The sequence below is a fragment of the Caretta caretta genome, chromosome 19 (assembly GCF_965140235.1).
Source record: "Caretta caretta isolate rCarCar2 chromosome 19, rCarCar1.hap1, whole genome shotgun sequence".
NCBI classification, from domain to species: Eukaryota; Metazoa; Chordata; order Testudines; family Cheloniidae; genus Caretta; species Caretta caretta.
The window spans coordinates 15,234,089-15,259,240 of NC_134224.1; the positions used below are offsets into that span (position 1 = coordinate 15,234,089).

General features: G+C 48.7%; 1 protein-coding gene across 1 annotated transcript in view; it reads right to left on the reverse strand.

The window, feature by feature from the left end:
• Window positions 1–519: 519 nt before the first annotated feature.
• SDC3 (syndecan 3) overlaps window positions 520–25,152 on the reverse strand; it is a 193,292-nt gene continuing 168,659 nt past the window's right edge. Inside the window, exons 2-5 of the mRNA XM_048826201.2 lie at window positions 20,005–20,122; window positions 17,748–18,313; window positions 7,702–7,978; window positions 520–7,387 (exon numbers count right to left, since the gene is read on the reverse strand). Coding sequence (XP_048682158.1) covers window positions 7,221–7,387; window positions 7,702–7,978; window positions 17,748–18,313; window positions 20,005–20,122 — 1,128 coding nt within the window. The 3' untranslated portion in view covers window positions 520–7,220. The remainder of the gene's footprint in view (window positions 7,388–7,701; window positions 7,979–17,747; window positions 18,314–20,004; window positions 20,123–25,152) is intronic.

Consider the following 25,152-nt stretch of genomic DNA (forward strand, 5'->3'; position numbering starts at 1 on the left):
GGCAATTACATTAAATTCTTCCTGCACTTTCAGCAGGGTGCAGTCATCTTCACTTCCTGTTGTACACTATTGTTAGTGTTCCTCTGAACCATTAAACAGCTGCCACGTTCCACCCCAGTGGTGGCAGCATTCTGGTGGTGTGTGAAGGGATCCCTATATGTAATTATAAATGTATTAATAACAGCCTTCCACCATGCAGCCCTTCCTAGACTCAGCTACCAAGCCCAGGTGTTATGGTCTCCCTTTTGTGGCAAGATGAGCAAGGAATTGTGATGTGCTGAGCACAAAACTTAATTGGGTTGCACTCGGCTAGACCATGTAGAGGGGAGCTGCTGTCACTCTAAGGTGGCTGAAGAGTTGCTATGGAGACCATTAATTAAACACAGCCTCTCGCCTGATGCTATCTAACTGGAGCAGCCTGGATAACAAGCTCTAGCTCTTTGTTTAGCCCTCCTCACATGTTGGTGCAACAACCCCCAGGGACCAGAAATAAGCCACAGAACACAAAGCTCCCAGCGATCCATGTTTAAATGACTTTATTTTTCCTTTTATAAATGGGCACAGCACAGAAATCATTAAAAAAAATAGACAGTACCATTACAGTGCTAGATCCATTGGCAAAGATTATTTGATAGGCTTTATTATTAATTATTATTATTATTATTTATTAAAGTTTTGGCCATTGAGTCAGGACAAAAACAAGTAACAAACATTTTTATTTATTTTATTTTTATTTTTAACAGACACTATGAAGCAATTTAAGTACTAAACTCGAGGAGAGTTATGTACATACAAAAAATGTTCTGTTTAAGATATGTTTCCTATTAAAAATATTTACATGCATATTCCCCTCCCCCACTTGTTGAATAGTAAAACACTGAAATTTCAACTGCTGCCAAAGACTTTTCATTCTCCTACTTGGGCTTTTTAATCAGCCCCAAAAAGGAAAGGAAAGATTTATTATTGAAATCTTCGGGAAAGAGATGGGGGGTTGGGTTGGGTTTTTTGGATGTATATCAATGGTTTTGTTTTTCAATGTATACAAGTTGGCTTTGTGTTTATTTACAGAATAACCAATGGGTGGTGTTTTATCCCGGAGATGTGGTGTTGAACGTTAGTGTTAAATAAGTGCATTGCTTCATCAGTGATTTTTAAAAGCAGATTTACCAAACAATGTGGGGAGAGAGATATTATTATAATTTGTTTTGTCTGGTTTGATTGTCAACTGTATGTTTATGACTTAGACCTCTGGGAGCCAAAACAGAGGTGCAAAAAGAAAAGGAGTACTTGTGGCACCTTAGAGACTAACCAATTTATTTACTCTGAAAACAGAGGTGGTTTATGCTCAGAAAGTCACTGGTACCCTTGAGGTCTTTGAAAATGCATTGAGCAAGATCTGGTGGCAGGATCTTAAAAATTCTGGGCAGCTCACTGAAATCTTCTGTGTCGAGTTGTTCCAAATCCAAAACTTTCCAAAAAGGTGCCACTCCAGACTGAGCTTTTCTGTAGATACTTAGGATGTCCAGTGATCTGGAGGCACAAGACACTTGGTGTCAGAAGGGAATAACTGAGAGGCCTTTGAAAGCTCTGTGTCCGTTTACCTGACTGATCTTCCTCTATGTCTGCACTGGACAAAGAGCATGGAGGAAAGGGGAAGTCAGCAAATGCAATCCCCTTGAAAATGGTTTGGAATAGCCTGACACAATAACTGGGCACTATGTGCTGAGTTGCCTCTAGGCCCCTCGTACAAAAGCCACCGACGTCAATGGGAGGCTTTCTATCAGCATCCCCAGGCTTTGGCTCAGGCCCTTGCTGAGAAAGGAAAAAGGGGCCAGATCCTCAGCTGATGTCAACTGACTCCTCCGGCTGAGGAGCTGGTCCAAAGTCTCTGCAGAATTTAGCACTCTTAAATCTACGACAATAGTTTCCTCCCACTTAGTTTACATAGCTGGCTTGAATTAAAGCTGTGTGTGTGTGTGTACACAAGTATATATGTATATACATATGTAAATTACATACATACATATATATATAGATACACACACACATATTCTTCTAAGAGTTCAGACCTCCATCCAGCTAGCTTTTCCCTCCAAACACTGGAATGGATCTGTATTTGCTCAGGACGGCAGAGCAGCTGGCTATGTGCCTCACAAGACTCAGTTATTCTAATAAATGTTTCAGTGCCAAAAGCCTTTCAAAGTCTGGAAGCCCAGAGAGTGCTGCAGATTATGAACATTTATAATAATAGAAGGAGAAAAAAATTCCTTTTCATTTTTAACTAACCACTTTAATTGGAACAAAGCCTCTGTGCAGGAGGGGGAATCAGATTCTGGGCTGGAGATTAGCTAGCTTTGAATTATACCAAAAGCTAAAGGCTCAAACTGAGCAAGGCAGGTTACCATATACGGGACCTTTGTCATTCTAACAGAAGAACAGAGTATGGAACCGTCAATGTGCAAAGAAACTCTGCAGCCTGTAGCAGGGCCCATTATTGACTCTGGTCCAGATTCTGCTTGTGTTTACATCAGTATAAATCTGAAGTGGCTTCACTGCAGAGACACCGAGATCAGACAGGGCCAGCGAGGCTAGGAAACATTGGATCCGGTTTCAGGAGTATTCCAGCTATCTCTATCAACATTTGGGCCAGGCTTTCAGCACACCTGAGCCCCGGTTCCACCACTGCAGCTGCAGATTTGGATTCTGAATGCTCCTAAATTCCCATGTGTGCAGGCCCCGGGTTTGAGGTAGTCCAAGGGGTCAGTCATCAAAGCGGATGCAGAATCAGAACCCCTGCAAAGTTCAGGGGGGAATCCAGCATTTTGATTTGAGCCCTTCTCTACATCAGGACTCCTGCCCGCAGTCACAACATCACCTCAGGTTCTGCTCTGCTCACCGCCCAGAAAACCTCTCGCAAAGCCAGGCAGCAGGAAAGGGCAGAATTGGAAGAGTGGCTGTAGGGTTCGAATGTGACTACTGGGAAAAATTACTTTCCGACTTAATAGATCACCTCCTTCTGGGTCTTGCGTTAGGGCCATGTGATCTTCCGAAGTGCCAAATGCCTACAGCTCCGGGTAAAGGTGACGGGAGCTACTGATACAGGCTTTGAGAACGAGACCTCAGCTGAACAAATATGTACCTCCTTGCCAAGCCAATACAGCTATGGGATAGGGAGTCATCTGTGGCCAAAGCCTTGTCAGCTAAGCTCTGATTTCAACGGTTAAAGACTGCCCATCACCTTAGCATGTGGGCTACCCAAAAAGGGATCCCTAAAAGCCAATGCTGCTGCTGCTGGGAAACACGCTACATCCAACTGACTTTCCATTGGCTAGCTGGTGTTAAACCACAAGCCAGGTCAAATACCTGCACCTTCCACCATGCATTAGCAGTGTCCAGCCTTTGATTGACACCTGGAAGAAGAAAGTTCCAGGGGTCAGAAGTTCAGTTAAAACAGGGTGACAGACTGTAACCACCTGGGTTTGAAGGGGGAGTGACTGCAGAGTCAGAAGCACTGTTGTGAATTCAGTACCCCTGGGGCTGGAGGGCAGCTGCATCCTGGGCTCGCTGAAGCTTTCCAGGCAATCATCAAGACATGCTGTGTACTGCAGGTCATGGGATAAGGCAGCAGGTGCAGAGCCAGAACTTCAGATGTGGAATCACTGAAATCCCATTTTTGGGCTTCCTTTCTTGACTATGAGCCCACTGGAGCTGAGGGCACTCACCACCTCACCGAATCAGGCCCTATAAACCAATCAGCATCTGACGCAGGTGGGGGAAGCAGAGAAGGTAACCAAAGATTTGCACCATGTCCCCTAGCCACACAAGCCCAGGGTTTGTTAAGATGCTGCCTTACACGGTACCTACCGTGAGCTGATTTTCATAATACATGTCCTGTTTCATTACAGAACAACAGCTGGGGAAAATCACCTGCTTTCCACCCTTCCCTCCCTTTGATCAAGCCTCACACCAGGTTCTCACCAACCCCCCCCCTCCCCCTTCCGCCCCTGGAGCCCCAGGAGAAACTCATATTTCTTCATGTGTTGAGAGCAGGATTTTCAAAAGCACCCAGTGGAGTTAATCCTCCAACTCCCATTGACTTCCAATTGGGTCCCACAATCCTAATCCCACTGAAATCAACAGGAGTCTTTCCTAGTATTCCGGTGGGCCGTGGATCAAATCCTTGCAGCATTTGATTATTGACTCTTGGATGATTTCCTCCAACAAATTAAGATACAGAAAGCCACATTCATGGTATAGTTACTTCTAGTCCCCCAGCCGATGCACAGAAGAGAAGACATCAAACACATCTGGAATGCTTATTCCTAGCTGTTGATTCTTACAGCTACCCTTTCACTTGTGGATAGCTGAGTCAGTTGGAAGGGCCGATTGGTGACTGATTTTAATTTTTTTTTGTTAAGAAAAGGTATGCTACAAGCCAAGATAAAAATCTTGAGATCACATCTACCTTCCAGTCCAAGAGAGACACAGAAAGAGAGTGGTAGCAGCAGCTACTGGACAATAAATTAAGACATTGGTCAACTCTGATCAGTGTTTTAAATAACTATTTTTTTGTCTTTTTGTACTTTAAATTCTTTTAAGAGAAAGAAGGATTTTTCAGCCTGCTCTAACACTCACATTTTGAGATCGTTACTCCCTTCCGAACCTGTACAAGAGTTAAGCAGCGGGATTACAACTTAATGCCAGCTGAGAGGTCTAAAGGTAAAAGCATCAGTGGATAATAATAAAAAAAGTTGTATTACAGTACTTCAGACTATTAAGGAAAAAAAGTAGAATGGAGCAGATTAATGAGGAAGCTGAGTAAAGCAACATTTAAAAAGTTAAGCTTGGAGGTTTTAATATATACTCAAAAGATTAGGACCATGTCTTTCAAAGGGGACTAATGGTTTTTGGTTGCCTCCGCTTTTGGGGTGTCCAAATTGAGATACCTTTAAGGGGCTTGATTTTCAGAATCCACTCCCTGAGAATTAGACCCCCTTTAAGGTGTCAATACAGTACCTTGAAATAAAGACACTCAAAATCAAAGTCCCTTTTGAAAAATCTCAGCCTAAAGCTGGTGAGAAAAAACAAACCTCCATCCAAATTTGCACCAAACCTTGAAACATTTGGCGCTCACATCCTGGAAGCCCTGGAGGGGCCCTTTCGTATGACTGGCAGCCTCATTCTGATATCAGTTACACTGGGATCAATCAGGAATAACTCTGCTGACATCAGTGGAGTTACCCTGGTGTGACATCAGAACCAAGCCCAGGGTGTCATTCTTGTGCCTTTCACCAGATACCAGCTGGTATCACCGGATGTTTGCTTTGACCATAATTCTCCTCTCCCATCCACATGGCAGAGCCACTTTGTTCTCTGGGCTGTGCTGAAACCTTTTCCGGTTCCATGAGCAGATAGTCCCCAGCACGGCCCACTAAAAAGAGCCCACGAGGTCCCTGGCCAGAGGAAGGTGAGATAGCAGGGCATATCCTGCTCCCAGTTACATGTGTGCCCTCACTGACCCACGAGAGAGTTCCACGGGGAACAACAGCTTTGGATGGGTTATTTTGGGGGCTTGACCCAAGCACCTCCGGATGTCAATGCCTGTGTCTATCCTGCCTGAGCTAAATGCCCATATGGTGCCAATGGTGACATCAGGATGTCGACCGTTTTGTTTTTTTTATCATTAAATACAATAGTGAAGTCAGGGCTTCAAAGGAACATGGTCAAGATCCAAATAATCTTTTTAAAAACCCAGTTTCCTTAACTGTATCACGAACAGCCCTTTAGATTATTAAAGCCGGCCAATTCAAATTTCTCACTGAATGTTCCACCCTACAGGCCCAATCCCTGGGTTCTGGATTGGGCCCTCATGCCACTTATTCCCTTTCCATCTTAAACGCACCTCAGATGATTCAAAACACATTAGTCAGTTTCATGGTTGCTTCTAGTTGGTTTCCCTTTTGGACAAAGCTGATCCAAAGCCCATTGGAAGTCAGTCAAGTCCTAGCGCAGGGCTGTAAAGTTTAGACAGGAGTTTTAAAAATAAAAACTAAAAAAAAAATAATGGAAACATTTCATTGGATTTAATAAATGATACATCGTCGAGCTAAACTGACCTGACAGTGACCCTTGAAAACCTCTGTTGTCTCCTTCATTTTCTTAATTTCCTGTAATTTGACAGGCGCTATCACCAAACACCATCTGAGGAGAACGTCTGCGAAGTGTGGCTTGATGAGGTTTGTGAGATATTATCACATTCAAAGGAACACAGATGACCTTTTAGCCTTTTGTTGTTTGTTCTTGTCAATCCCCCGTCCCCCAACGTCCTGTTTCCCTTAAAAACGTGAGTGTGGGTTGTCTGCAAAGAGCAGGGTATACTGCACAAGCTGCGTTTTATTCGTCACAGTGAAAACCCAGCCAAAGCAAGGTCCCTGTCAACCAAGCCCCTGGTCAGCCCACAAAACATGGTTTCTATACACTTAAGGTCTCTGGCTGTGCACAGCAATGCAATGAAGTGAAGCAGTGTCAGGAAGGGAGCCCCACACAACTGCAAACTGTGGCTCCCTGCAGCTATGTGAACTCTCTGAGGAGGTGATCGAAAAGCTCCGCTCCAGCCCACTGGCCACTTTTCATTCCGAGAGCAAACCGCAGCATTAGATGTTTCATCTCATTGTGCTTTTTCAAGGCTTGACACTGTATTTGACAGTCACATCCTCTTTCCAAACAGAGCCATGGAGCAGCGATTCCCAGTAAGAAACCAACCCCCAACCCAACAAAAAGAAAGAAACCCCTCCCTCTCCCCAAATTCCCACCCCTACCCCGATTCTGGTAACAGGTGTTCAGATCTCAGAGTCAGTCATGTTGTTTGGTACACCCAGGAAACTCCAACCATCATCAGGAAAAGACCACCCAAGCATGCTCTCATCTGAGGAGTGATCGCATAGGCACTGAAAGTTGGCTGCCCGTTCGCTCCTCACACTTGCTGTCCCCTGCAAACGCTGCGTCCGCTGGAGAAAGGTTACGGTATTCGTTTGAAATCGGTGACACTTTTATTTGTATATTTTTTAACTGAAGATGTTTTTTTTTCTCTTTATTATAGTGTTTGTTTGTTTGTTCAACTCACAGTCCCATCAGAAAGAGAGAGAGAGAGAGAGAGATTGGATGGGGAAGGGTGGGGACAGAGGGAAGTTGAACTGAGAGAGAGGCACTCTGGGCTCTTTTTATGCATAGAACTCCTCCTGCTTGTCGGGCTTTTGGTATGTGACGTTCGCCTGCTTTGGCTCCTCCAGTGTGTAGCTCCCCTCGTCCTTCTTCTTCATCCGGTAGATGAGTAGCATGACCAGAAAGGCAGCAAAGAGCGCCCCGACCACGCCGCCCACGATGACAGCTGCAACAGAAAGCAAAGGAAAAAGCCAGTCAGTGAGCGGGACAACAGGGTCTCCTGGCCACCAACAGCGTGGCTGACCCCCAGGCGTCCAAAAATCACCAATGAAACCCCCCAGAGAGATTTAACAATAATAATTTGGGGGCCTTTTTATTTGCCTACCTCCCTTTCTGCCCCCACCCGCCTCCCAGTCAACTGGGTGGAGTTCAGGGTGGGGAGGGGTCACTAAGGCCTTTTGCAGAGGTTTCGAACTCCCAGGAGACTCTGCCCCTCTCCAGCTGCAGTTACCCCGTCAGCATCAGAACGCCAGGCCTCACCTATTAGCACTTCTTTCCTCTCCAGGATGTTTTTCTGGGGGAGCTGTGCAGCCGAGTTCCCAGAGTCTATCGTATTGTCTATGAGGCCGGGCTCTGCATTCTTCCCCAGCCCCGGCCCTGCTGCCAGGGTAACCGCGGCGATCACTTCGTTATTGAGCTCTGGCTGAGTCGTGTCTTCCTCCTCGCGGATTTCGAAGTCCCCGCTGGGCCCTCCGCTGACAGGTACCTCCAGCTCGTTGTCAAGGGCCGTGGACACAGTCACATCCAGCGGCTCGGTCTGGGGAAAGGAACGAGACAGAGGGGGAAAGAGAGTCAGTCATCCAAAGGCTTGGAGGAGAAAGCATGAGGAGGAACTGCTTTGAGCTTCACTCCGCCCTTCCCCTGCCAGATCTCCCCAGCTCCATTCCCACCCCTGTCCGATGCAGCGAGAGAGACTTTGGGACCCAAGGCAGCTATTGCATTGTGGTACCACCTGGGGGCAGGCTGAGTCAGGAGGGCTGAGGCTGAGTAGCTAGGTCAGTCCAGCCCATCTGACAGCTTCCTTGAAATGTCCTGCCAGATTGCAAGGAGCATTAGACATCCCCATCCTTTGGGATTTTTAAGAGCAGGTTGGACAAACACCTGCCAGGGATGGTCTAGATAATACTTAATGCTGCCTTGAGTGCAGGGGACTGGACTAGATAACCTCTCGAGGTCCCTTCCAGTTCTATGATTCTATCTTAGTTGACACCATAAGCACCCAGCCTTTAAAACCAGGTTGGCCTGAACCAAACCTCGCCTCCTCCCATCCTCAATACCCCTGAGCATTTTACAGCTGCTCAAAATCCCAGACCAATATCTGGAAGTGAATCTTGCACAAAACTCATCTTCATAATGGACCGAACTGAAATCTTGGATCCCAGCTTCTCCAGAGCGCTAGGATTTATCATCACTTGACTTTCTGGCCGAGAGCCGATTGAAAAACAGAAAGACAATTTGGTGCCAAAGATCCAAAATTGTTTCCATTTCATGGGGTTTGAAATCAGCCATTTTTCACAAAATATTTTTTCTGAAACACTCCCATTTTCCCCTTGTTGCCATTGAGTACAACACAATGATTTATGTCTCGGGTTTCTTATTTTCCTTCTTTTTCCCCCCTGTCATTTTTCACAACTTCTCCAACTTGCAAAAGCAACTGAGTGGCAAAAGGGAAAAAAGTGCTGAAATTCATTCAAAGCTGGAGACTTTCTGAAAAGCTGCAGTGTCTAGAAAGGGGAGGGGCGGGGGATGCCTCTAGGCATGTGTTGGGGAAAAAGCCAAAATTGAAATTTCAAAATTTTGAACATTTTTGAAACACCAAAGCAAAATTTGCAATTTGAAACCAAATGTAACAACAGTTTTGTTTCTGTCTGGAATTTGACACCCAAAAATGTTGTTGAAAATGCCATTTTCTTGCATATTTTTTTCATTTTTGATTTTGGGAAAATGTTGCAGTTCAATCATTCAGACTGGCTCTATTCATTACTCTTGTCACCTCCTCCCCTCTGTGTGCATGGCGCAGGGCCTGGGGCAACCTGCTGGTGCATGAGAAGACCGGTTTGTTTCAAAATTTAGCTAGATCTATTTAAAAACAAACCAACAACAACAAAAAGGGGGAGGAGGGAACACCCACAAAGGAAATGGAAAAAACAAAAAATAAAATAAACGTTAATTTCAAATAAAATGAAATGGAACAAAATGTTTTGTTCGACCCAAAATGATTTTTTGGTTTTGGCCACTGAACTGAGAAGTCAATGATTCGTTCAGCTCCGGCAGTGGGTCTGGCCCTTGGTCTTCACACGCTCCAGAGCCTGCAGAGATAGATTCCAAAGGCAGAGAGGCAGGTGTGGTTTTGGATCCACTCCTGGTGGTTTTCCCCAGTGGGGTCACTGAGTCTCTAACCCTAAGTGTCCCTGATTCTGCCTTTGTGCTGGAGGCAGGGCCCTGCGAACTGCAGGGCTCAGTAAGCCCAATGAACAGACATCGTCAGGAGGGTCTGTCCTCACGGGCTAGCATCTGTCACAACAAAATTCAAGAGTTTGAGGACACCAGGAAGCTCCCCAGCCTCGGTCCAATCCTGTGCTCTGCCCCAAGCGGGGAGGGATAGCTCAGTGGTTTGAGCATTGGCCTGCTAAACCCAGGCTTGTGAGTTCAATCCATTTAGGGATCTGGGGCAAAAATTGGGGATTGGTCCTGCTTTGAGCAGGGGGTTGGACTAGATGACCTCCTGAGGTCCCTTACAACCCTGATATTCTATGAACCAAGGGGCCTCTTCCCTGTCTCCCTTCAGCCACGCTTACAGCCTGGCCCCAGAGCTACTGGCAGATGAGCTGGAGTCACAAGCTCGTCTTTGCTGGGGATGGCATTGGGGCCCCAACACCCTGCTGCCCACCTGACCCCAACATCCCTCAGCTACAGGGCAGCTCCCAACCAGAGCCAGAATCTGCATCTGGGCCTGTTTTGCTTTCTACATAGATTCATAGATATTAAGGTCAGAAGGGACCATTATGATCATTTAATCTGACCTTCTGCACAACGCAGGCCACAGAATCTTACCAACCCACTCCTGAAAAACCTCTCACCTATGTCTGAGCTATTGAAGTCCTTTCTATCTGCAGGCCAACCTACCCGCCAGCTGCCTGCGGACCCAATCCCCACAGGCCAACCGACCCGCCAGCTCCCTGTGGGCCCGATCCCCGTAGGCCAACCTATCCAGCAGCTCCCCACATGCCAACCTACCTGCCAGCTCCCCGAGGGCCCAATCTTGTGGGCCCGATCCCCACAGGCCAACCTACCTGCCAGCTCCCTGCAGGTCCGATCCCCACAGGCCAACCGACCCGCCAGCTTCCTGCGGGCCCGATTACTGCAGGCCAACCTACCCAGCAGCTCCCCACATGCCAACCTACCTGCCAGCTCCCTGTGGACCCAATCCTGCTGAAGTTCCATTAGCTGAGCTGCTACAGAGCCAGCCCCCTTGAGCTAGCAGCCTCCCCTCCTCAGCAGTGATGCCTGGCTCCCCAGTTACCGCGATCCCTGTATTCACTATCAGGACCTGCCCTGCCACAGTCAGTCTCCAGGCCTGCCGAGCAGCGCAGCTGCTTCTCGGGCTAGACAAGGCCGGCGGGCAGCACAGGGTCCCCTCCTTTGCACTGCTGCCTTTAAAACAAGCCCTAGGGACGCGCTGGCTTCCCAGGACCATGCATCAGCCTCCTTTTGTGACAGAGATTAGCTGACAGCTGGAGGGAGCCCGGAGCGACGCAGAGAAAGGGGAACTCGTTTTGATAAATAACTCCATGTCTCAGTCACCGCTTCCTTCACACAGACCCTTCAGGCCTTTGGATCCGAGAGCTCAGTGGATTACACCCACCGCCTATGCGACCCCAGGGGCAGGAAATGCACCACAAATGCATAATTGCAGAGCAGTGAGGCTCTGACTGGCCAGGGAAGGGTCAGGAGACTGCATGATGAACTTGTAAAAGACGCAGGGAAACACATCCGTTGCCTCCTGCAAACCACACGAGACCCATGCAGGATCTGTGCAGGGACATTGATTTTTTCATCCCTTTGCATGGGGAGCATTGTCTCACAGACAGAGCATGTGGCTAGGAGCCCAGGAGACCTGGGGGCAAGTCACATCATTTTTTGGTGCCTCTGGTTACCCTCCCACTCTGTCTTTTTAGATTGTAAGCTCTTTGGGGCAGAGAGCTGCCCTCACTAAGGGTGTGTCTACATTGCCATGGGGAGTGTGACTGCACTAGGTGTAGACATACCTGAGCTAGCTTTGATCCAGCTGGTCAATTTGATCAATTAACAACAGCTGCGAAGACACCGCAGCATGGCTGGCTACATGAGCTAGCCCCTCCTGCCCAGGGCCTCGGGTACATAATCAAAGGGCCGCCTCCCATGCTCCTGCCTCCTTACTGCTATGACCGCTGGGGCTAGCTTTGAGCCAGACAGCTCAGGGCTGCAGTCACGATTCATCACACTGCTAAACAACAGAATACCAACTGAAATACATACAATATTTTTGTTTTTCTACATTTTCAAATATATTGATTTCAGTTACAACTCAGAATACAAAGTGCACAGTGCTCACTTGATATTATTATTTTTTATTACAAATATTTGCACTGTAAAAATGCTAAAGAAAAGAAATTATTATTTTTCAGACAAGTACTGGAGTGCAATCTCTTTATCGTGAAAGTGTAACTTACAAATGTAGATTTTTTTTTGTTACATAACTGCACTCAAAAACAAAACAATGTAAAACTTTAGAGCCTACAAGTCCACTCAGTCCTATTTCTTGTTCAGCCAATCTCTAAGACAAACAAGTTTGTTTACATTTACAGGAGATGCTGCTGCCTGCTTTTTATTTACAATGTCACCTGAAAGTGAGAACAGGTGTTCTCACGGGACTTTTGTAACCGGCATTGCAAGGTATTTACATGCCAGATATGCTAAACATTCATATGCCCTTTCATGCTTCGGCCACCATTCCAGAGGACGTGCTTCTATGCTGATGACGCGTGTTAAAAAATAATGCATTAATTAAATTTGTGACTCAACTCCTTGGGGGAGAATTGTATGTCTCCTGTTCTGTTTTACCTGCATTCTGCCCTATATTTAATGTTACAGCACTGTTGGATGATGACCCAGTACATAGAATCATACAATCATAGGACTGGAAGGGACCTCAAGAGGTCAGCTAGTCCAATCCCCTGCATTCATGGCAGAACTAAGTATTATCTAGACCATCCCTGACAGGTATTTGTCTAACCTGCTCTTAAAAATCTCCAGTGATGGAGATTCCACAAGCTCCCTAGGCAGTTTATTCCAGTGCTTAACCACCCTGACAGTTAGGAAGCTTTTCCTGATGTGCAACCTACACTTTCCTTGCTGCAATTTAAGTCCATTGCTTCTTGTTCTATCCTCAGTGGTTAAGAAGAAGATTTTTTCTCCCTCCTTCTTGTAACAACCTTTTATGTACTTGTTCATTTTAAGAACACTTTCAATGCAGATTTGACAAAACACAAAGAAGGTTTTAATATCAGATTTCTAAAGATAGCTACAGCACTCGACCCCAGATTTAAGAATCTGAAGTGCCTTCCAAATCTGAGAGACACGAGGTGTGGAGCATGCTTTCAGAAATCTTAAAAGAGCAACACTCTGATGCCGAAACTACAGAACCTGAACCACCAAAAAAGAAAATCAACCTTCTGCTGGTGGCATTTGACTCAGAGGATGAAAATGAACATGCGTCGGGTCGCTCTGCTTTGGATTGTTATCAAGCAGAACCCATCATCAACATGGACGCATGTCCTCTGGAATGGTGCTTGAAGCATGAAGGGGATCTGGTATGTAAATATCTCGCGACGCTGGCTACAACAGTGTCATGCTAACGTCTGTTCTCACTTTCAGGTGACATTGCATACAAGAAGTAGGTAGCATTATCTCCTGCAAATTGTAACCAAACCTGCTTGTCTGAGTGATTGGCTGAAGTAGGACTGAGTGGACTTCTAGACTCTAAAGTCTTACATTATTTTATTTTTGAATACAGTTTTTTTTGTACATAATTGTACATTTGTAAGTTCAACTTTCATGATAAAGAGATTGCACTACAGTACTTGTATTAGGTGAATTGATCTTTTGTTTTTTACAGTGCAAATATTTGTAATCAAAAATAAATATGAAGTGAGCACTGTGCACTTTGTATTCTGTGTTGTAATTGAAATCAGTGTATTTGAAAATGTGGGAAACATCCCACATTTATTTAAATAAATGGTATTCTATTATTGTTTACCTTTTTTAATCGCACAATTAATCACGATTAATTTTTTTAATCGTTTGACAGCCCTAATTAGAATTAGAAAAGCACAGAGAAGATTTAGGAGTATGGAACAACTTCCATATGAGGAGAGATTAAAAAGACTGTTCCGGTTCCAAAGGAGACGGCTAATGGGGGGGATATGATCGAGGTCTATAAAATCATGACTGGGGTGGAGAAAGTGAATCAGGAAGTGTTAATTTACCCCTTCACATAACACAATGACCCAATGAAGTTAATAGGCAGCAGGTTTAAAACAAATATAAGGAAGTACTTCCTCACATAACGCACAATCAGCCTGTGGAACTCATTGCCAGGGGATGTTGTGAAGGCCAAAAGTATAACTGGATTTGAAAAAGAATTAGATAAGTTCATGGAGGACAGGTCCATCAATGGCTATTAGCCAAGATGGTCACCCCTCCTCTGGGCATCCCTAAACCTCTGACAGCCAGAAGGTGGGACTGAATGACAGGGGTGGATCATTCAATAAATTGCACTGTTCTGTTCATTCCCTCTGAAGTATCCGGCATTGGCCACTGTCGGAAGACAGGACACTGGGCTAGCTGGACCTTTGGTCTGACCCAGTATGGCTGGTCTTATGTTCTTATGTCATTGGAGCTCACTTAGATTGTCAAGGCCAGATTTACACAGGTGTTCAGGAGTCTAAAGATGCAGATAGGTGCCTGATGGATTTTTCCAAAGCACCTAAGCAGGTTAGGCACCCAAGTCCCATGGGACCAGATAGGCCAGCTTGCAGAAAAGCAAAACAGGGCCTGAGTTCAAAGTCTGGACCCAGATCTGAGCAGATCGCACAGCACTTTAGAAGGCGGGTCAGTATTGTTATCCCCATTCTTCAGGTGGGGACAGTGAGGCACAGAGAGGGGAAGTGACTTGCCTATAGTCACCCAACAGGCAAGAGGCAGAGTCAGGAACTGAACTTAGCTCTCCTGAGTCCATGTCTCTATCTACTAGGCTACACTGCTGCCCCCAAGTCAAAGGTAAAGACAAGACAGCGGTCATTGTGCTAGTCTGGTATTCAAAAGGTGCGTGTGCATGTTCCTATCTGGAAGCAACCAAGAGCAACAGAACAACACTCAGTCAGGACTGGTTTGACAGCAGCATCCAGGGACCCCAGTGCGACCAGGGCCCCATTGTGCTAAGCTCTGTGCATACACACAGTGAGCAGCCGGCCCTACCCCAAAGAGCTTACAGGTTAAATAGACAAGACAGGAAACGGAAGCAGTATTTTTATTCCTTTATATGGATGGGGAGCTAAGGGATGGAGGGACATGTCCCAGGCCACGCAGGGGGTCTATGGTAGAGTCAGGAACCGAACCCGGAGCGTCTGACCATAAAGCCAGCCTTCCTCTCAACTGCTTCCACTGCCGGGGCTACAGAGCTGTTCTCAGATCACCTATCTGTGCTCCGCCTGCTCCCCACGGAGAGAACCTGTCTCTGGATCAATCATTAAACAGCCAGCCCCATCCTTGTTTCAGGCACCTGAGGACATGGGCAGGAGCCATCTGCCCTTGCTCCACAGTGACCTTCCCTTGACACAAACCTCAGCTTGTCTTGCCCTGCCCCTGGAGGTCACCCCAAACAAAAGACATCTGCTCTCCAAGCCCAGCGCTTTGCAGCGCTTCTAGCCTCATTGCTGCTACTCCGTGCCCTAGCAGCAATCTGCAGGCCTGAAAACTAGACCATGCCTAGGAACGAAGGCAATGGCCTTCAGCCTCCAGCTGACTCAACTTGCTGCAGCGTGGCCTGAATATCTCAGGCCACCAATCGCTACACTGGTGCCCTCTTCAGCACTGGCACAGATTTGAGGTCCTTGCCCTGATCTTCAACACCCTCAATGGGATGGGCACAGGCTGGACCAGGGAGCTCCTCCCTCCATCACCCACAGCTCATCAGAAACCACAGGGCAGTCCACACAAAGAGCCAGACTGAGAGCTGTTTTAGTGGGATGGCTCCCAAGACAGGCTGAGACAGACCCAGATTTCTGAGCCGTCAGCACTAAAAGTAATGCCCAATGAGAAAGGACAGAACAGCCCTGTGCAGGGCCCTGCATTCTCTCTTTACTTCTGTCAAGAGCATTTCCACCCCAAACTCGGCCACTCACAGCTATGGTCTGCACAGCCCCATGCATCCCGGAAACAAACCAATAAAGGAACGAGGCAATTTAGGAGCCAGGCCTGGGAATTAGAGACGTACCAAGAAACTATTAGGGATGAGAAGCAAAGGCAGAGATGGAAGGTGCGGGAGGTGGGGGTGGAAGGCATGAGCAGGCCCGCTGACAGCGATTCCGGGCCCCAGGGCAGAGCAGTCAAAAGCGGCAGCCGGGGGCCTCCGGGCCCTTTTAAATCACTCAGGCCCCTGGGCAATTGCCCCCTTTGCTCCCCTGTTGACGGGCCTGGGTGTGAGAAGAATCCTACACCCCACACAGCTCTGTCCACGTCCTGCTAGGTCATCACTTCATTCAACTCGGCTTAAACCTTCAAGTCAGTAAAAAAACCCACCAAGACCATCCCGACATTGATTGTCGCCCCCCCCCCCCCCCCCGGGAAATATTAATATTGCTGAATCCCTCAGCAAAGCCCCTTCTCCTCCTAAAACAGACAGTGAACATGCCGGGGAGAGGGATTAAGCGGCTGGAGGGATAAGAGGATGGGATGCTCAGGGGATTTTCATTATTATTTCAATATTGTGAAGCAGTTTCTGACCAATGCAGCTTTGTGCCTCTCAAGGAGCAAGGACGGCGGCGCTCGTCCCATTCATACATCACGGCCGGGATGTTCAAAGGAGCCCGGGGGAGCTGGGCTTTGAAAATGCGAGCACTCAGGGTGGAAAGTGGCGGTTGCAGGATCCGATCCGATCCCACCTTTCCCGGCTTTGTCTTTCCAAAGCCTCCCCTGCGCACAAGGCCCAGCCAACACCCGCATCCCTTGCTGCTTTGCTTAAGGACTTGGCCCATAGTTTCGCCACTTGAACTGTCCCAGGATACTAAAGGCAGCATCGCTCCCCCTAGCATGAATGCAGTGATACGAGTCCCCGGGAGCTGTTCCCGATCCACTTCCAGCATGGATAAGCTATACCACCATAAGGCACCAACACACCTGCGGCCATACTTGGGTGGTACCAATGTAGCTATGTCAGTAATCACTCCCTACCCAACAGACTGTTCAGGTAAACAGTGGAAACAGTGTGTGTAGACCAGGCCCCCGCCCCCTCATTTCCCCACAAGGTCTCCTTGGATTTGTGATCAGAGCTCTGGGCTGGAACCCCTTGTCCTGACCCCATCTGGGTCAATCACCCTGCTGGCTGTGAGTGACATGGCTTCAGGCATGGGAAGCATTATGTCCAGCAAAGGGCCCCACACCGCCTTCCAGCATGTCACTAGCACGTAGCACTGAAGGAGTCCGAGGCCTTGTCTACACTTGAAAGTTGGACCAGTCTAAGTAGGGGTGCGATTCAAAAGACTTGAGCAGTGAGGACACGAGCAGATCTCAGCCTCAGGAAGTCACCTGCTACGCACTCTGTGCCACCCCATTACCCGGCTGTGCCCTCTTGTGCTGTCCTAACCCGTTCTCCCCTCTCCTCGTTCCCTGCACAACCGGACACCCACGGAGAACTATGCCCCCCACCCCCTCCGAGGCCGTTGCTTAGCCTGTCTCCACTCAGGGGTCTTTCGCCTCCTAAGTTCTGATCCTTACGGCTCCCCAGTTTTTGTTCTTCTCAGAGCTCCCTCTGGTGTGCCCTCCTCTGTCTGGCAGGAAATGACTCAGAGAAAAAGAACTAGATAAGTTCCTGGAGGATAGGTCCATCAACGGCTGTTAGCCAGGATGGGCAGGAATGGTGTCCCTAGCCTCTGTTTGCCCGAGGCTGGGAGTGGGCGACAGGGGATGGATCACTGATGATTACCTGTTCTTTCATTCCCTCTAGGGCACCTGCCATTGGCCACTGTTGGTAGACAGGATACTGGGCTGGATGGACCTTTGGTCTGACCCAGTCTGGCTGTTCCTATGTTCTTATGTAGATCCAAGTTTTCACCCTCCCCAACCCTCTCGCTCGCGCAGTGCTCAGAGCTGTGTGGCCATTGCTGTGACGTTGCAGCTCAGGCCAGAGCCCGGACTCTCAAGCCTGGGGGCGGGCAGAGGGTTCCAGCCCTTCAGTGACCCAGGGTAGATATGCCCTTGTCCCATACCTGGGGTGCGTCCGTGGGGGCCAAAGTAGCAGCCGGCGGTGGCAAGACAGTGCTCTTCTCTGTGACAACCATGGTCCTGGAGGTGCTCGACTTTGGGCTGGCTCTGGGCCTGGCAGTGCTGGAGGTGACAAGCCGGGACGTGGCAGGCTCCGTGACCGTGCTGGCTTCCGTCACAGATGCGGTCGGCATTTCCAGAGTGGTGGCCCGCGTTGTGGCCATCGTTGTGACGAAGGGGGGCAGGATCCTCCGGACGGTTGCTGGCTTGGCAGTGGGAGCGGTGGGGCTGGCAGCAGCAGCAGCCGTTGCAGGTGGCGGGGTGTCACTGGCTGTGGCACCGGTGGTAGTTGCTTTCCAGCCTGGAATCACCGGGGCCTCTGTCACCCTGGGGATATACAGGACGCTGGTCGCCTGCTCAGGGGTCGTTTCTTCGGCCGGTAACATTTCAAAGGGCGTTGCCACGGGCTGCATGGATGTGACAGGCAGCACGGCTGGGGTGGTGGGGAGCGTGATGGAAGTGTCCGTGCGGAGCCTCACCGCTGTCTCGATCCCAGACTCCTGCTCAAAATCTACAACAGAGGCAAAAGCGAGGCTGTGAACGTGCTGCTCCCCGGCAGAGTCATGGCCCTGAGAGAAGCAAGGAGGGATTTCCCCAAGAAGTCACGAGCCACAGAACTGGGATCGGGGTGTCCAGCATGCCCTGGGTTTGGGGCTGCTGCCCTACAGCAGCGGCTAAGGGGATCTGTGCGCCAGCTCTCGAGAGGAGAAGGGTGCACACTGTGACGCTGGCAGACCAGGTGCCAGCTTGTGCCAAGGCCCCTAGGCCTCCCTGAACACTGCCAAATGCAGAGCTGGAAACCAGTCTGGCGTTAGTATTGCTAAAACAGGGATTAGCTTCATAGAGACGTGCCTAGTGTTTGGACTTTAAGGAATGCTTGTAAATTGCTCCCTGCATTAATCTCACTGATCAGATCGGTATCCCATGCTCGAAGGTAATGTTGAAGTGTTTGCTCTACAACTATAAAAATGTTTGCCCAGAAACTGGAAACCAACCCCTCAGCCACGAGAGAAGCATTACCGAGTGTGAAATACTAGTTTACACAGAAGGTGGCAGGTCTTGCCCACAAGAAGGCTCATGGGAACTAAATGAGCCATTGTAGAACATCAGAGGAGAAAAGACGTTGTTGATGGCTCCCCTCACATCGTGAAGATGAGGCGTGTGAGAGAACTTGTCCCATCAGCGTGGACTCTGGGGGAAGGGAATAAAAATCCCTGATGGGAAGGAACTGCATCTGTACGCTGCTTGGACTCTGAGGGGCAAGGATGACTAAGCATAAGCAAAAGATCCCCAGGCTTGGCCTGGGTTAGCCCTAAGGGACAAATAGAGCTTGCTTATTATACAAGCTTTGATTACCTTTTAGAACCTCAAACTGTAACCCATTTGTGTGTCTATGTTTACCTGTTTTAACCTTGTAAATAACTCTCATTTATTTTTGTTAGTCAATAAACCTTTTGCTAGTTTATCATAGGATTGGCTACAAACCTTGTCTTTGGTTTGAGATCTGAGGTGCAATTGACCTGCGGTAAGTACCCAGTCCTTTGGGACTGGGAGTAAGCTGAATATTGTGATTTTTGGTGTAAGAGACCATCTGTCACAGCTTGCCTGGGTGGCAAGACAGATCAGAGTGCCCAAGGGGACTGTCTGTGACTCCATGATAAGGCTGTTATAGGGCATGAGGAGTTCACACTTGATACTTGGGTGGGGAGCATCTGAGTAGATTGCTCACCGCCAGCCTGGGGTTTGTGCCCTGGTTTGTAACAGCCAGCCCTGAGGCTGGTACCCACAGCCGTGAGCCACTCCAGACACCCTGACGCACATTTCCATGCATCACAAAGGCAGAGCCCATTTTCATGTAATACTGACACGTGTAACCTGCAAACGTCGCAGAGCCTGTTTGCGAAGGCCAGGCACAGAACTCCCAAGATCTGCTGTCAGCAGGGGAACCTCGCCCTGCAGAAACAATCCCCCTGGGGCTGGGAGAGGGCAAGTGCCCAAACCGATGAGGGTTGGAGGACCAGTGTTCTCCACCGGGGATGGGTGAGGTGTAATTTACTCCCTTCTCTGGCACAGAACAAAGGACACTCTTGATGCTCTAGTCACCTCATAGGCCGAGCGTTGAAGGCAACGGCAGACTCCCAGGATTCACCCAGGGATCTCTTATCTGATCCCCTCCCCTAGGGGCCTTTACTCTATACTTACATCCCGAGCCAGACCCCGAGTAGAGATCATCAATTTCATCATCCGCAAAGGGGTCATCATCCCCTGACCCTTCCAGGTCCACGGGCCTCTCGTAGTTTTCATTACGCCAGCGCTGTGCCTGGAATCAAACAGAAGAGAGAGAGTCATGTAGGGAACTTACTAGGAGCAGCATTATATCGTCACACAAAGACCCCACCTCAGATCAGGGCTCAACTGTGTTAGGCGCTGCTCGCACACAGAGTTAGAAACACTCCCCCAGCTGAAGAGTAATACACTGCAATAGACAAAGGGTGGGAGGAGGAGCAGAATGAGCTGGAAATAGAGCCCAGGATCTGTGGGGCCATGTCCAGTGTCCTACCCATTGGACTCCACTGCCACTCACCTACAGCCCATGTGTTCTGGATGCACACAACCCCCTCTGAGACTGTTAGGAGCTGCAGGCTGATGCCCATATGTCACTGCGGGGCCTTGTAACAAGGGGTAAAATTTCCCAAAGTACCTATGTGATTTAGGATCATAAGCCCCATCTTCAAAAATGACACTTAGGATCCTAACTCCTATTGAAAGTCAATGGGATTTAAGCTCTTAAGTGCCTAAAAATGGGGTTTGGGCTCCTAAGTCACTTAAGCACTTTTAAACATGTGACCCAAGGTCTCTGTTTGGGCCTAGATCCTCTGTCTCTGGAGATATTAATGCTCTGCATTATTATCATCATTCATTATTTATTGCAGTAGTGTCCAAAATGTTCCAGGCACTTTCCGAATGCAGAGGAAGACACTGTCCTTGCTCCACAAATAATACACAATCCCAGAGTTTTGAAATTCCTCCTGCTGCGCTATTTTCAAAGAGGAACTCAGTCTTATTCAATGAACTTCACTCTGCAGGGAAGATTGAATTGTACAGCTCCCTCTAGAACTGCACAGGCAAAATGAATGTGAAGTTTTGAGCAGGGAGGGAGGAGGCAGATGTGCTTTGAAATTTATTAACTTACAAAGGGAAACTCAGTGATTATTATGAACATCACAGCAGAGGCGCCGAGCAAAATCCAGGTCCCAGGGTGCTGTACAAACGCACAGTGAAGCTGGCCAGCCCAGACACCTTTCTCTGCTGCTGGTACAGGCGAGCAGAAGGTGCTCAGTGCACAGCAAAGGGAAACGCACCAAAGCCGGTCAATTTCCCTTTGAAGTCTGCTCCAGCGGTGTAGGCCCAGTGCAAGGAGGGAGCTCCTTCCCAGGGGAAGTGACAGGATGCAGAGTGGGGAAGGCGATAGCGCGTTGGTGGGAGAGAAGTGAGGGCTTGGCGGGAGGTTTATAGCACCTAGGGACCTCAGATAGAGAGCCTGGCTAGTCCATAAAATAATGCCCCTTCCGAGGTCTGAGTGGAAGGGAACCACGTTGGGGGCATCACACACACCAGAAGAAGCCGCCACCCTCTCTGCAGTGTCACAAACCCAATGTCAAGTGCTTGGGCGCTGTTGCTGTGAGAGCTCAAAGCCCTGCACTCTGTCAGCGGTCAGAGCGGACCACGTGTTAGGGAGTCCTGGACCCCGCATGTGTATATTACAGGCCTTTCTTTTCTTTCATCTATTTAAGGGTCCCAGTAGCGCTCCTGGGCCTTTCGATCCATCCCCTTGATTGATTCAATCAAGGAGGAATCCATCTCTTTGATGGAGGCCTGTGCTGGGTGCAGTTGACAAGGTAGGTAAGATGACGTCCTAATAGGCCTTCTCCCTCTCTAAATTTTTATGCTTCTCTGGGTCTCTGCTTGCCATCAGCCAACACGCTCGGCCACAGATTTATTGGTAATGACACATTTGCCAGTAGGGCTTAGAATAAGGGTCTGCCACTAAAAGATATCCTTAAAGGGCATCTAGAATCAGAAAAGTGCTGTACAGCTTATGGGAGGGTCCGTGTTATTCTCTTCTAGAGCTGGATTTTCAGAGTGCAGGGCCATGTGCAAAAGCGTTTGTGCAATTGCATGCCTAGCTGCCATGATTGCAGTAAGCGCATGAGCACACCAGGCGTCGCCCCCTGCAGTCAGACAGCTACATAGCTACTTGCCCAGGTAAATGTGCTATTTGCACATGCAGTCTTAGCAACCAGGTCTGCAATTGCTGGTACATTTTTACATGGTCTCTGTCTCTGACAGAAGCACCCTCTGCTCCTCTCACTGCATCTGCTTATCTGGCCTCCCCTGTGCTTCTCCCTGCAATCTCACCAAGGCTGGTGCAACAGCCTTCTCCTCTGCAATCCTGCACCTTGGAACAGCCTCCCTGGATCTTTACCCCTGTCCCAGCTCAGCTAAAACTCTTTCTTTCTCCCTTGCTTGCAGCTGTTAGTCTCTCTCTCTGGCCAGGTCTACACTACAGACTTATGTCAGTAAAACTGTTGCTCAGGGGTGTAAAAAACCCACACTCCTGAGCAACGTAGTTACACCAACCTTAACCCGCCGGGGTAGACAGTGCTGTGTTGGTGGGAGAGCTTCCCCCATGCAGTGCCCAAGCAGTGTTTTAAGTGCAGCCCTGCCCTTGCTCTCTCCCGCATTTGTTATATTTTGGCCACAACTTGCATTATTTAACTCCCTCACTCTGGAAGCCCCTGTCCAAAAGAAGGGCTCGATCCCACTGGATGCTGAGTACCCTCCATGCCTACTGAAGACCAGGGGAGCTGCAAACAGGATTGGGCTCTGCAATTGCATCCAGCACATCAAGAAAACTTCCAGAGCGACGGGAAGGAAACCTGGCTCACAGCTGTCCAAGAAGGTGGGATTCCTGCAGACAAACACATCCCCTGCACACCTACACTGCAGAGAAAATGGGCTTCTCTCTCTCTCTCTCTCTCTCTCTCTCTCATTGGGCGCCATTCGGAGTCAAAGCCCCTGAGTAAAGATCTGAGCCCCAGGCCCCGCCACACGAAGACTCTCCCTCTGCACTTGGGGGCCAGGCTGTTCAGATTTCACAGCCTGACGCACGAGAGTCATACACGGAAAGTTTATTCGGATTTCCAACAGCCATAGCAGAGACCCAGCCAGTCTTGTTAAAACTCTGGCTCCAGCGGTGCCTCTCTGAATGGCTCCCATTGATGGGGCTGGGAAATGGGACCGTGTGCAAGTGTCCTGGCTCATGGACTGTCTGGCTAGGGTTGAGAGCGGGGGTGGAGTGTCAGAATGGCTGAGTTCTGTACCTCACCGCACATTGACATGCCGTGTGTAGTTGGACAAGTCACTTAGCGTCTCTGTGCCTCAGTTTCCCCCTTTGTATCATGCAAATAATAATATTGTAATAAATTGATAGCTCTCAAGGAATTTCTCTGCATGCTATGGCCACTTAAAACTCCACAGGGATTGCAGGAATAAAATTCAGTCCGCCTGCTCTGTAAGTCCAGGCCCCTGATGGTTGGACTAAACAAAAATCCTCATCAGCTTGTAGCAGTACAGGGCTTATGGCACATAGCGGAAAAGTTCTACTTCCACCCAGTAGAGGACAGTGGTGCATACACTCACTAGCCATGTGCTACAAGAGAGACCAGTTTCGCGGTGTGTTATAAGTCTTCATTAATGTTGGGGAAACACTTTGCAATCATGGGATGGAAGCTGCTCTGGAAATGCCCTGGAGAGGTGAAAAGCCCCAAGCCAAGCTGCGGCTCCAGGTACCCTTTTTTTCACAAGGCAGATTTCCCAGGCTTCCCTGGTAGTCACTTCAAAAGTCGACAGGTGAGATTCACCCCTGTACAGAGGCCGAGACCAAGGCTCAGACACCAGTTCCCTCTCTGCATCCCACCAGCTCCCTCTCTGCGGAGCCAGCACTATTCACCACAAGCATTGACAGAACATGAATCAGGCTCCAAAAACTCATGAGCTTGGCTTAAAGATCATCAGATTTCTTGTTTTTTTTTAAAATAATACCTTTGGGTTCTTTTTATGCTACTTGGTGCACTCAGTCTCCAAGGTGCACTCAGGTCACATGTTTAAGCACCTCTCTGCAACCCTGACAGCCAGACACTTACTTTTCTTTCTTAAAATGAACACTGAGATTCTCACCTAATCACATGCCTCCCGGAGCAGGGGCTTTTTTACACTAACTATCGTGAGACTCACAAGAAAATCACGAGAGTTGCTTTGTGCAGGCCCTCTGCACAGGGGTGACTGTCCGCAGGCATGGCTGGCTAGCGGAAGATCCTGGCAGCTTAGTTATTAGAGACTCCAGAGTTCCATATAAGGTCACATTCCATCCATTTGACCCTCCAACCTCCCAGTAACAAGAGCCAGATGGGCAGACCTCTTGTCAAACTCATTCCCTGCTTACTGGAACCAGACCAGGCAACTCCAGCCATTGACTCACTGGCTACTTGTGCTTGGAATGGGAAAGCAAAACAAGGAGAGCTCGTTCCAGGAATTCCTGAGCTGATGCATAGCGTGGCCAGCTCCCCGCCCACCCCCACCAAGGAAAGGCACGTGCAAACCAATCCTTGTACCCTGGATCCATTTCGCTGGCACAACAGATTGAAACACTCCAGCACCAGCAACCTGGAGCTGCCACGGTGCCCCCCTTCCCTTGGGAGGCCAGGGGGTGCAATTTCAAAACACTGGGCTAAAAGATCGGCCAGGAATAGTCAATTAAAGATGGCTCTGCAACCAGTGGGATTTGTTGCTGCTGTTCTCAGGTAGGACTTCATAAGGGTGACATGAGGTCACCGCCTCACTAGGAATGTTCAAGGGGATGAACTCCTGTTGGGCTTGCATTGGTGCAGAACGATGCAGTGGATGCAAGGAGGCTTGGCCATAGCATCATGACATCATCGCGTTCTGATGCAGCGCTGCAATGCAAGGGAGTCTTGTGGGCCTCTTGAGTGATGTCAGTGTAGAAACATCACTGCCAACCACCAGAAAACTATCTTCAAAAGAACATCATTGTCCCCTTCCTCTGAGGACCTCAGTGTGCTTACAGCCGTTCTTTACAGCACCCTTGTGAGGTAGGCATTATCCTCAATTCACAGCTGGGGAAGCTGAGGCACAGAGCAGTGACATGATTGCATAGAATCATAGAAATGTAGGGCTGGAAGGGACCTCAAGAGGTCATCTAGTCCAGCCCCCCAAGCAGAGGCAGGATTAAGTAAACCTAGACCAGTGGTTCTCAACCAGGGTACACAG